Source organism: Mus pahari, chromosome 3, assembly GCF_900095145.1.
Source record: "Mus pahari chromosome 3, PAHARI_EIJ_v1.1, whole genome shotgun sequence".
Classification (NCBI taxonomy): Eukaryota; Metazoa; Chordata; class Mammalia; order Rodentia; family Muridae; genus Mus; species Mus pahari.
Window position 1 is genome coordinate 74,614,416 of NC_034592.1, and position 13,798 is coordinate 74,628,213.

The 13,798-nt window shown below is 35.8% G+C and overlaps 1 protein-coding gene across 1 annotated transcript; it reads right to left on the reverse strand.

Annotated features, from left to right (window-relative positions):
* Positions 1 to 12,144: 12,144 nt before the first annotated feature.
* LOC110318396 (olfactory receptor 4A5-like) lies at positions 12,145 to 13,197 on the reverse strand. Its single transcript, XM_021193422.1, has one exon. The coding sequence runs from the start codon at positions 13,148 to 13,150 to the stop codon at positions 12,206 to 12,208; it is 945 nt and encodes a 314-aa protein (XP_021049081.1). The 5' UTR covers positions 13,151 to 13,197; the 3' UTR covers positions 12,145 to 12,205.
* Positions 13,198 to 13,798: the final 601 nt, after the last annotated feature.

The window sequence follows — 13,798 nt, forward strand, 5'->3', positions numbered from 1 at the left end:
AAGAAGACATGCATTTAGCAGGGTAAATGTTTAGTTTGGGGCTCAAGAGGTATAGAAGAAAGGGAATAGAGAGAGGATAAAATTTGTTACATGTGTATGTGAAATTCACATATAATAGATTAAAACACTATAATGTAAAATGAAAAAAATCATAGCTAAAATAATAGAAAAATGTTACACATTATGGAATACTTTAGGGAGGAATAAATATACAATTCAGTCTAAAGGAAGCTGACCTTGTCTCGTTTCTCAGCCATATCCTGGCAGAGCACACCTTACTAAGATACTTGAAAGAGACTCTGCCCAGACTGAACCAATAATCGACAAGTGACCAGCCCTACTTGCAATTCATCCCACAGGCAGTCACCAAACCCTGACACTATTACTTAGGTAATAGTTAGGTTGTGCTTGCAAACAAGAGACTAGTATGGCTGTCCTTTGAGAAGTTCAACCAGCAGCTGACTGAGACAGACACAGATACTCAAAGCCAAGATTGGACTAAAGTCAAGGACCCCGATGGAAAAATTGGGGGAATGATTGAAGGAACTGAAGAGAATGGTAACTCCCTAGGAAGTCCAACAGTGTCAACTAACCTGGATCCCCGGGAGCTCCCAGACTAAGCCACCAAACAAAGATCATACAAGGACTGGCACGAGTCCCCTAGCACATGTGTAGCAGAGGACTGTCTTCTCTGGCCTCAGTGATAGAGCATGTGCCTAATCCTGTAGAGACTTGTTGCCCCATGGAGGGGAGATTTCCTGGCAGGGGCACTTTCTCAAAGATGACAGAAAAGGGGTGGGGGAAAGAACTTTGTGATGAGGACCAGGAAGGGACAATATTTGGGATGCAAATAAGTAAAATAATTAGTTAATGATAAAAGGATCAAAATATAGATATTTTAAAGAGAGAGGAAGGAAGGAAGGAAGGAAGGAAGGAAGGAAGGAAGGAAGGAAGGAAGGAAGGAAGGAAGGAAGGAAGGAAGATACTGCTCAAGAGGGCCACAAAAAGAGAACTTAGACCTACAGAATCTGTTGTAGTTAGCATTATTATTTAAAAGATAGTCAACTATAGGTCTGAACACTTCTCAGGAATGATGATATATGAGTCCAGAACTTTATTAAATGGAGCCCCAATGTTTCTATTTCATTTATTCAGTCCCTTTTTTATCACCCATTTTATTCTTAGTTACTTTGTGTTTTAGGAGCCTTTTTTCCCCTGGTGGTAAGCATAGCACCTTGGAGTATTATGAAAGCTAGCCAATAGGGATGAACATTCCAAGTTACCACCATCTTGATTTATCCATGTTCTATGATTCAATTATGTGTTTTCTTCAGCAGGAATATCTTAAGATAAAGTTCTATATGTCTCTCCATTGTATCCTTGCCTTTACTAATTTCATAACACTACAGCATTAGATACCTAACAAGAAAATCAGTTGCAATTTAACTGGATTCTTTTAGCCAAGGACCCTTGGTAACTATTTCATCAGCCACTAATATGTTTAGGACTCTTAAAATAAAGGAAGCAGTGAAATAGAAAAAAAAAAAAAAAAAACAGAAAATAGTAGAGCATTAGCTAACAAGCCTCATGTTATATATAAATCTCCCTGCATAAGAAGTACTCACTCAGAAATCCAGAAAAACTGCAGAGCATCAAAATAAAGGCATAAACTTCATGCTCAGTATGAGAAAGCAAGTGACAAGGTCCTTTTCTAAGTGTTTGTTTTCACACCAAAAGTCAGTCATTAAGGAAAATTATTTCAGAATGCTTTCAGTTGATCTGCATGTGTGCTTGTGCATCCTTACCTCTTTGTATTCTACTGATTTGTTTTCTTCTTTGTATTTGCACAGTCATGCAAGAGATTTCAAGCTTATTTCCCTATCCTGAAAACATATAATATATAAGAATTAGGATTTGATAACTACTGTGACCAAATACTGACTCTGTTGCTATAATTGAATTTTATCTAAAAAGGAAGCAGGAACTACTGGAAGGCAGTGCACAGAGCAGTGGTGAATGAGGAAGTCTAAGGTGATACAGCTTATGTTTCAATCTTAGGTTTATAAACTTGATGTGAAGGTAACTTCAGGGCCATATTAAAACTCCCTAGTCTTCTACTTCTTCATTTCTGCCAGGCAGCTATGCTTAGCATGTACTTTTCCCAACACTTTGTTATTCCTGTTATATGTAACTACTAAATAATCTCTTAGCATCTGATAAAATATACATTCATAATTAAAGTTATCAATGCTTTAAAGAATTACTCTGACCAAAGACAATAAACCGTAACAATCACTGTCCATAAAATAAGAATGATTTCAATGGCCCAGGATGTAAAAATAGTAATTTATTTTGTAATTTAAGAATACTTTTGAGATATAAATAAAATTGTATCTTAGGAATTATCTATTTTATCTTATGTAAATATTGCCAATATTTGCCTGTTAAGAAATGCATTTTAGCCAGGTGTGGTGGCACATGCCTTTAATCCCAGCACTCAGGAGGCAGAGGCAGGCAGATTTCTGAGTTCGAGGCCAACCTGGTCTACAGAGTGAGTTCCAGGATAGCCAGGGCTACACAGAGAAAACCTGTCTCGAAAAACAAAACAAAACAAAACAAAAAGAAATGCATTTTATATAGAATCAATTAAGATCTTGTGCCATAGATATATTAACTGGGGTGGAAAGGAAACCTTATGAGAGAGTTTGAGAAAGATTATCATTCTTATTGCTACCAACTACTGATTCAGGATATTTAACTACAAAAGCTACAGGCTGGTTATAGCACCATTGCTGAACGGTATGAGAGTTATGTTTGGGTAAATCAGCAAAGGCTGAAATTTTATTTTGTAACTGTTTGAACCTTAAAGAAATGCTCTCTGAAAAGTCTGTACTTGGTGGTGCTATGTGAGAGCTTACAGCTGCACCAACCTTGGTACTAAGACGCTCCTGACAAACCTTGAGTTCTGCCTTTTGATTATGGATATCCATGGAGTTCTGACTTTTGATTATGGCTAGCCATGGTCAAAGGAGACTGAGATCTGTGTGGGTTGTCTGCACTTATAGGCAGCAAGGGCAAGAAAACCTTGATAGTTGGACCTTTCCCATCCACATTTAACATTGTCTAAAGTTTGAATAAAATAACTGGAGCAAAGGATGTGGGTGTTAGTCTCTTATGAGGAGGCTGAACCCCTCTGCTTCTTAGGGAAATGAAGGCCTAGCATCTTGGTGAGCTTCTATCTATACTACACTAGGGCACCTACAACCAACATCAATCAATAAACACACAGACTTTCAAATCTTCCTGAAAATGTTAACATTTTTAGTCTCCTTAATTGTCATGGCCACATTTCAACAGAACCAATCTCCAGAATGTTTCCATCATATAGTAAATATAGAGCCCTCAGACTACCTATACTATAAAGTTTGCATATACAAAAATTGGATACCACAAAAATTATAAAACACTATAGAGAAATTTAACATTAGCTACTAAGCTTTTCTAGAATGTAACAACATTGAGACATGGGTAGCCCTTCAATGTAACATTTTTATGAATCTAGGCAACAATATGAGGAAATTCTCTCATCATGGGTTTCTTTATGGATCTAGGTAACAATATGAAGAACCTCTGATCAGGTCTCCCTCTCAATGTCATGTCTCCTTTCATAACTGTTTTACTTATTTTTTTTAACCTACTGAGTCCAATAGCTCTTTCCCAAGGCATAGGGAATGGGCAATATCACAGTGGCCACACCTCGAAGCAAAATGACTCTCCTTTCATATACCTACCCTTCAGTAGTCGATTGATAAGTAACTATTCAGTTCATGGGAAATCTGGGGAGCTCCACCGTAATCTGTACTGGTGTTTTAAATGGCTAGATCTGGCATAGCTCTTGTGCATGCTATCATGGTTTCTGTGAACTCATGCATGAAACAGTATTTCAAAGGACTCGTCCCCATCTCCTGCTCTTAAACTCCTTTCACCTTCTCTCTTGCAGTGTACCTGAGCCTGAGAAGAGGGCTAATACATATATTCTCAGCATTCACAGTTGCTTAGACACCCCATTTATAGCACTCATACTTGTTTATTTTCAGCATTTTAAACAGTAATGAGTTAGCATTGACCACTACCCTCTGCAACAAGCAGCACAAACCTATGAGATTACATATTTAGAAGGCAGTTAGATAACTTGACCATTTATAAAATATTCAACAGATTCTCCTCCATGACTTCACTTGTCAATGATTTTGACATGTTTATAGTACTAGGCAGGATTTTGTTCCTATGAAGCAGGTCTCATATCCAGTCAAGAGAGTTCTTGGTTACACACATAAAGAGTCTATTCTTTATTGAATGGCTGCTGGCAGGTCAGCATTGTAACATTTATGCTCCAGCACCGGAAAAGACCAGTGATGTCTGTTGTCCCTCAGTTACCTACAAAGCACCTTTGCATTACTGAGTTCTAGCCAACAAGGAGAATTTCTTGGTCAGTTCAAGAGACTCATTTCACTGTGTCCTACAACCAAATGTACCTGAACAATAGATTCTAAGTATTTAGTTATGGTTTGAAGCCAAGAGCAATGGCAGTGGCCTTTATTATTATGAGTAATAAACATAAATATTATATATTATATAAGATATTAGTCATAATATGTGCATGTTATAGAATATATGGCATATACTATATAATATATGTTATATGTGTGTAATATACATGTATATTATGAGAAATACATATTTTTTTCAGTTGCTTACAAATTAATCAGATCTTATAAGGATTCATCGAACATTCTTTTAGTTAGCCAACTCTACACCTTTTTCTTCCACCTCCTTGCCTTTATCCCTGCTTAAATCTTTAGCGTCCAGTAGGCTTACCTGGACTTTCATAGAACTAGCCCCTCTTAGGATTTTTTTTTAACTTGGATTGCAAAATCAAGTTCTCTAATAATTTTTGCATGTACATTTAATTTTGTTTGATCCTTCACCTGGCCTCTCCTTCCCTTTCTTCATTATTCTATTGCCTACATTAATCATTCTGCCCCTTGTTTTCTGCTTTCCACTTTCATTTCATGTAACTCTACTATCCTCTTCCCTAAATGCATCTCTTCTGCCAATGGCCAATTTCTAGTTTCATAATTTCCACAAATAAACACATGAACAAAAGATCTAATGAGAGAGAAAGTAAGAAGTTTATATTCAGTGACCCAAGCCACCTAAGTATGTCTTTTCCAGTTCCATCCACTTAGCTAAAAAATTTGTAATTTCACTTTTCATTATAGTTGAATAATATGCATAGTATGTTTGTGTGTGCCAAAATTTTATTACTTATCCATCTTGTATACCTCTGGGTTAATTATGTTTGCAAGCCACAATGAATAGAACATCAATGAATATGGATGTGTAAGTATCTCTGAAGTGAAGGAATTTGCATCCATGCTCAAGAATAGAATAACTGAGTCATATGGACGATCAATATCTTGATTTGTGGTGAAAACTCCAGACTGACTTCCAGAGTGTCTGTACAAGTTTGATAAAGGGAATCTGGTTTCTTTATTTTATATGTAGATATCAATTTCCCCCTGAACCATTTATTGAAGGTATTGTCTTTTTACTGATGAATTCATGTATTGCTTTGTTATTAATGAGTTGTTTTAATGAGAGCTGATTTCAGGATTTCCTGTTCTGTTCCAGTAATCTGTCTATGTCTTTTGATGCTAGTGCCATTCTATTTTGATTTCTATAGTTTGTACTATCTTTTAAAGTTAGGAATTTGATGCTTCTTCCTCGGTTCTCTCAAAATTGCTTTGGCTATTTAGGTTTTTTTTTTTTTTTTTTCTTTCTGATGTCTATGAGTCTTCTGATTAGTTTTTATTGTGTGACGTATATAGTTGTGATTTTATTAGGGACCATACTCAGTCTCTGCTGCTTAGGATATATGATCATTTTAATATCAATAACAATAAGTCTTCCTAATAGCAAGCAAGGAATTTTTTTTCACTTGTTCATTCTCTTCAAAAAATTTCATCAGCATCTTACTGTTTGCTGTTGCAGAAATAGTTCCCCACTTTGATAATGTTTATCATTTAGTAGTTTATTACTGCTGCTGTTGTTTGTAGTTCTTTTTAAATAGTTTACTTGTCAGCTAATTTGGCATTGTTGCATACCAAGGATACTTATTTTGGGTATAATATTATATTTTGAATATTTACTGAATTCACTTATAATTTCTGAAGGATTTTTCTATAATCCTTGGAGATTACTACATATAATATCATGCCAAGTGCTGACAAGGATGGTGTCACCCTTTCCTTTAACTTGAATGTTCTTTATTTCCTCCTCTTGCCTGATTGTTTTGTGTTGGATATCACATCGCTATAGTAAGTAAAGTTGATGAGGATAGGCAAACTTGTTTTGTTTAGCTCTTTCAGGTTTTTCTCATTAAGCAGGTAAGCTGCTATCTGTCATGTTCTCTTAGAAATATTGAGGTGATTTGCATTCTCACCCAATTTTCTGAGATTTTTACTGCCATGAAAGGATTTTGAATTTGGTTAAATACTTTTGCTGTGTCTATTGAAAGCATATGCTTTTTCCTGGTTTTTCTCAATTGACTGATGTGTTGTGTTTATTGATTTCTGATTTTTGTAATTTTGTCTTTATTTTGTAACCTTCTACTTCGATTAAAATCCTTTTCAAATCTAACAGTTTTATTATGGTGGAATACTGAGAATTGTTCAAATACAGAATCATTCCATCTGGAAATAAGGACAGTTTGACTTCTTAATTTAAAAAAGGCAAAAAGAATAAAATTTTCATACTATATTTTACTCCACATGCTATTTTCCACTCTACAATATCAACTTACTAAAACTTCCTAGGCACACTGATGAACAATATAACATAACGCCAGCAAGAACCTGTAGTTGATATAACAACCACATACAGACCATGCTTTGGTTATAATTGTAACTGTTTTAGGAAGGCAAATTACCATTGCATTTAATTGGTGTTTTTCTTTCTTTCTTATTTTAAATTCACTTTACATCCCTTACCCAGCCAGGTCCCTTTCCTCCCAGTCCCATGTTCACAGAACCCTCCTCTCATTACCCTATCATTTTTTCTTCAACAGAAGTGATCCCCCCTTGAGTACCAGCTCTCCCTGGGACAGCAAGTAGCAGCAGGGTTAAGTGTATCCTCTCCTACTGAGGCCTAACCAGATAGAAGAAGGGGATCCAATGGTGGGCAACAAAGTCAGAGATACCCCCCATTCCAATTGTTAGAGGACCAACACGAATACCAAGCAACAATCTATAAATGTGTTGGGGGCCTAGGTCCTGTCCATGCATGCTCTTTGGTTGAGGTTCAGTCTCTATGAGCTCCCATGGGTCCAGGTTCATTGACTCAGTAGAGCTTGCGATGTCTTCGAATCCCCTGGTTTGCTTAGTCCTATCCACCACCTCTTCCACCAAACTCCCTGAGCTCTTCCTGGTTTGAATGTGTGTCTCCTCATGTTTCCATTCAGTTGTTGGATGGAGTCTCTCAGGAGTCAGTTATGCCAGGTTCCTGTCTGCAAGCATAACAGAGTATCACTAGTACTGTCAGGGGTTGGCACTCTTCCATGGTATGGGTCTCAACTTGGCAATTCCCTTGATCTCTGCCATGACTTTATCTCTGCACTTCTTTCTTGTAGGCAAGACAGATTTTGGGTTAAAAGTATTCTAGGTGGGCTGATGTTCCCCTCCTTACACTGGAAGTTCGAATATAGGAGGTGGCCACTTCAGTTTCCATATCTCCATCTGCTAGGAATTTCAATTAGGGTCATTCCCATAGATTGGCCACAGCTCCCCATCCCAGGTCTCTGGCATGTCCCAGAGATGCCCCGCCCAATTTCCATTTTTTTTCTTCTTGTCCTCTTCTGCCCCCTTTCTGATATTCATCCTTATCCCCATCTCACCCCAGTTTCCTACCTCCCTGTCTATTTTATTTCCCCTTCTGAGTGAAATTCAAACACCGTTACATGGGCCCTCCTTATTACTTAGCATCTTTGGGTCTGTGGATTGTAGCATGGTTATCCTAAACTTTATAGCTAATGTCTACTTATAAGTGAGTATATACTATGTGAATCTTTCTGGGTATGGTTTACCTCACTCAGGGTGATATTTTCTAGTTCTTTCTAGTTACCTGAAATTTCATGATGTCCCTGTTTTTAATGGCTGAATAGCATTACATTATGTAGATGTACCACACTTTCTTTATTCATTCCTCAGTTGAGCAGAATATAGGTTGTTTCCAGTTTCAGGCTACTACAAATAAAGCTACTATGAATATTGTTGAGCAAGTGTCCTTGTGGAATAGTGGGGCATCTTTTGGGTATATGTCCAGGAGTTGTATAGCTGGATCTTGTGTTAGAATTATTTTCAGTTGTCAAAGAAACTACCAAATTGATTTCCAAAATGGGTGTACTGGTTTCACTCCCACCAGCAACAGAGGATTCTTCCACTTGCTCTACTTCTTCACCAACGTGTGCTGTCACTTGAAGTTTTAGATTAGCCATTCTGACAGGTGTAATATGGAATCTCAAAGTTGTTTTATTTGTATTTTCCTAATGACTAAGGATGTTGAAATTTTCTTTAAGTGCTCCTCAGCAATTAGAAAATCTTCTGTTTAGAAATCTCTGTTTAGTTCTGTACCCCATTTTTTCTTTTTTTTATTAGATATTTTCTTTATTTACATATCAAATGCTATCCTGAAAGTTCCCTATACCCTCCCCCCTACCAACCCACTCCCACTTTTTGGCCCTGGCATTCCCCTTTACTGGGGCATATAAAGTTTGCAAGACCAAGGGGCCTCTCTTCCCAATGATGGCCGAATAGGCCATCTTCTGCTACATATGCAGCTAGAGACATGAGCTCAGGGGATACTGGTTAGTTCATATTGCTGTTTCACCTATAGGGTTGCAGACCCCTTCAGCTCATGAGGTACTTTCTCTAGTTCTTCCATTGGGGGCCCTGTGTTCCATCCAATAGCTGACTGTGAGCATCCACTTCTGTGTTTGCCAGGCACTGGCATAACCTCACAAGAGGCCGCTATATCAGGGTCCCTTCAGCAAAATCTTGCTGCCATGTGCAATAGTGTCTGGGTTTGGTGGCTGATGATGGGATGGATCCCCGGCTGGGGTAGTCTCTGGATAGTCCATCCTTTCGTCTTGGCTCCAAACTTTGTCTCTGTAACTCCTTTCATGAGTATTTTGTTCCCTATTCTAAGAAGGAATGAAGTATCCACACGTTCATCTTCCTTCTTCTTGGTTTTCTTGTGTTTTGTAAATTGTATCTTGTGTACCCCATTTTTTAATTGGATTATTTGTGTCTATTTAATTGATTTGTTTGTGTCTAATTTCCTGAGTTCTTTATACACTTTAGATATTAGTCCTCTGTCAGATGTAGTGTTGGTGAAGATTTTTTTCCCATTCTGCAGGCAGCTGTTTTGTCCTATTAATGGTGTCCTTAGTCTTGTAGAAGCTTTTCAGTTTCAGGAGATCTGCGTTATGAGGTGTTGATCTTAGTGCCTGAGCTACTGTTGTTCTGTTCAGGATTCGTCTCCAGTGTCAACATGTTCAAGGTAGTTCCCCACTTTCACTTCTGTTAGACTGTAGTGTGTCCAGTTTTATATTGAGGTCATTGAGCCTCTTGGACTTGAGTTTTGTGTGGTGATAAATGAGTCTATTTGCATTCTTCTACATGCAGACAGCCAGTTAGAACAGTACTATTTGTTGATATTAATGACCAGAAATTGTTAATTTCTATCATAATGATGATGTTGATGATGATGATGATGATGATGGTGTTTTTCTTGGTGGTAGTAGTAGTAGTAGTAGTAGTAGTAGTAGTAGTAGTGTGCTTTTTTTCCTTTTGTCTACCTGTATGGGATTATTTATTTCCTGGGATTTCTTTGGTATAGTTAGATTGCTTGGGTTGAAGTTTTCTTCCTAGTATCTTCTGTAGGGCTGGATATGTGGATAGAATACTGTTTAAATTTGTTTTTTTATGGAATATTTTTCCCCATCTTTGATGATTGAAAGTTTTGTTGGACACAGTAGTATGGACTGACATTTATTGTCTCTTAGAGTCTACAATACCTCTGTCCAGGCCTTCTGGATTTTAAAGTCTGTTGAGAAATCAGTATAATTCTGATAGGTCTGCCTTTATATGTTACTCAGCTTTTTTCACTTATAGCTTTTAATATTCTTTCTTTGTTATGTACATAGTATTTTGATTATTATGCGGCAGGAGGATTTTCTTTTCTGATCCAATGGGACTTTTTAACTCAAAGGACTTGTGTCCAAAGGTTATGTCTCAGTATTTTTAGAATAAAAATTTGTATTAATCATTTTATTCATTTGCATTTTCAATATAATAATCCCCCTTCCCTTTTACCCTTCCACAAACCCCCATCCCATACCTTCTCCCTGACCCCTTTGCTTCAAGTCTCTTCTTAAGGAGAGTTGCTCACTATGTATCCTGACTTTTCTTTAGTAGTGCTTTTTCATAAACCCAAAATTCACTGATGTTTGCATAGTATAGATTACAGCTTTCAACATAGGGTTTATGTCTAGAAAACATTCTTAATTACTTGCTAGCGTAGAAACCTTGTAAGTAGTTTTTAATTACTCTAAAGAAATGCACATATTCCTATTACAATACTGTCATACAGGTAGTCATGACCACAAATACTCTCTTATAGAGAGATACCATGAGCATTGCCATGACAACTAGGTCAAGAAATATTTTTTAGTCACTAATTCACGTTTTCCAAGTTTAATTATAGCAATAATATAATAATATAATTTGTGTCATAGATATTATAAAGAAATTATTAATTTAAAACCCTTACTTCAAGTAATATTGCTTACAGTGAACTAAAAGTTAATGGAAAATCTAACACATTGAATAGGGGAATATCAATAAAGTACCTAAAGTCATGTTTCACTTTACTCAATGACTAGACACAGCCAGTTCGAAAATATAAAGTGAAAATCTTTGATTTTATTAAGATTACACTGATTAAAAGGCAATAACCATAAGCAAACCATAGGAAAAATATAATGAAAACAAAAGAAGAAAAAGATTACTAAAGAATCAAAAGAACTAAAATAAAAGGATTTTATTTTATGATGTCAAAAATTTAATATGCTCAAGATCTCAATTTCCAGAGGCATATGCATTTAATGTAATAATGGTCAATAAAGCCATTATGCATGTAAATAAATCTATTACACTACTGCCATCTTCTGAAACACTTTTTAATGTTAGAAAATATTGTTTAAATAAATATATAGAATGAAAAACATTATTACAGCTCAAAAACTACTTTGATGACATATAATAATAAAGTATTTAATTAAAAATGATCAGTTAACCTAATTGAAATTAGATAGATAGCATGTATAAGCTGTTGAACTTAAAATAATAAATAATATGATAATAATGATAATAAACATATAATAAATATATATCATCAGATTATAGAAATAAATTTTTAAAATTTTAATAATGTTTACAAATCAACCAAAGAAGGCAAATCAATTATGATAATGAGAGATATGTATCATAATAATCAATAACTTAAAAAGTAGATTATGTGTTCCAACCACAACAAAATGATATGTGATGGAACATAGTCAAACTAAGTGAATTTTACCACTCTGTAATACTTTTAAACTTCAAAATAACACATAACTATTTTAAAAATGTATTTTAAAAGTAAATTTGCAAAAATATTTAATGAAAATTATTTTACAAAAATTAAGTTAGATGTTTAATTAATATTTTTAAGATTAATGATAATAGCCTAATAAAACAAAACTAGATAAAACTCTGTGGTACACATAAACATGAATACCTTGTGACTAGACTCATAAAAATTCCAGCAATCCAGTTATATAGGAAAATATTTTTTGGAAATTAAAAATAGTATAAATATGTATTTCATAGAAGCTGGTAAAGTGGTATGTCCAACAAACATATGAAAATGTGCTCACCTTCAATAACCATAAAGAAAGGTAGAAAAATAACATCAGCATTTTAGACATTATATTTTCAAAAGTACAAAAAATAAACCTAACAATTTCAACTCCTGTTATCAACTTAAGAACTTGAAACACATATTACTATAGCTTATAATTTTTTCTTTCCAATTAGTAACATATTCAGCATGTAAAAATTCTTACTCTATCTATACTTATCATTTTACACCAGAGCTTTCCCATAGAATTTTTAATCTCTGAATTTCTCAATGTATATATCAAAGGATTCAACATGGGAGTAATAGCTGTATAAAAAACAGAAATAGATTTATCAATAGGGAAGTTGGAGACAGGTCTAACATACATGAATATGCAGGGAACAAAGAAAAGAACAACAACCATGATGTGGGAGCTGCAGGTAGACAGGGCTTTGCGCCTCCCTTCCTGACTGTGAGTCTTAAGGGAGCTTAAGATAATTCCGTAGGAAAATAGAAGAAGGACAAAGACTATCATACACATGGCTCCATTATTGGCAACTACAGTGAGGCCAATAAAGTAGGTGTCAGTGCACACAAGTGCTAATAAGGGATACATGTCACAGCCAAAGTGATCAATGACATTAGGTCCACAGAAAGGAAGTTTATATACAGAGAGAACTTGAACTAGAGCATGCACAAATCCTCCAACCCAGGCTACCAGTAAAAGTGAGATACAAACCTGTTGATTCATGACAGTTAAATAATGCAGTGGCTTGCAGATGGCCACATAGCGATCATAAGCCATCACCACCAAAATGAAGACCTCAGCACCACCAAATAAGTGCTCCACAAAGAGCTGAACCAGACAAGCTGTGAAGGAGATGGTCTTTTTATCACAAACTAAGTCTTTAAGCAACTTGGGCAAGATGGCAGTAGAATAAACAGCATCCATGAGTGAGAGAAAGGCAAGGAAGAAGTACATTGGGGAGCCCAAGGAGGGGCTGGCAATCACTGTCCCCACAATGAGCAGGTTGCCCACAATAGTCACAATGTACATGAGCAAAAACATGACAAACAATGCTTTTTGTCCAGTAGGATCCTGAGTAAGGCCCAGGAGGACAAATTCTGTGACATTGTTAGTCTCTCCCATTTACTCATCTGACTTGTTTCAATAATACTTCAGAACAGGATCTGCAATAAATTCTAAAGAAGGGTATGAATTCATTCCATTCAGAAGCACATTTTCATTATTGCTTTATACAATGGTGAACCCACGAAAAACACATAACAGTTCTTCTTTTCTGTTAATAAGTCTATTCAGTTCTTCTTTTCTGTTAATAAGTCTCTAAGTACATGTTTCTATCTCAGCACTTCTGTGCATATCTCTACAGAAGAGCAAATAGAGGCATCTCAATAATTAATATTTAAAACATACTTTATATTCAAACAAACATCAATATGCAAGGGGGAATATTTCCTCTTTTGACTAGATAACAGGTGCTAACAATTAAAACTCCCAATATCAGGAATGTGTTACCACTTTTGGAGTTGTTGGTGAATTGAATACCATAAACTCCCCAAGGGAATGAAAAACTATTATGGTCAACCCTAACAAGATATTCATATTATATCCTTCCTGCCAAGGTTATTGGATATTCTCAGAAGAGCAGATAGAAAGATTGTAAGAATCAGTAAAAATGGGTAACTTCAAGGGAATTTTCCAGACAAAACAGGAATTGCATGTAGGAACTCATATCCATTGTGACAATACTCACAAGATGTACTCAAGATCAAGCCA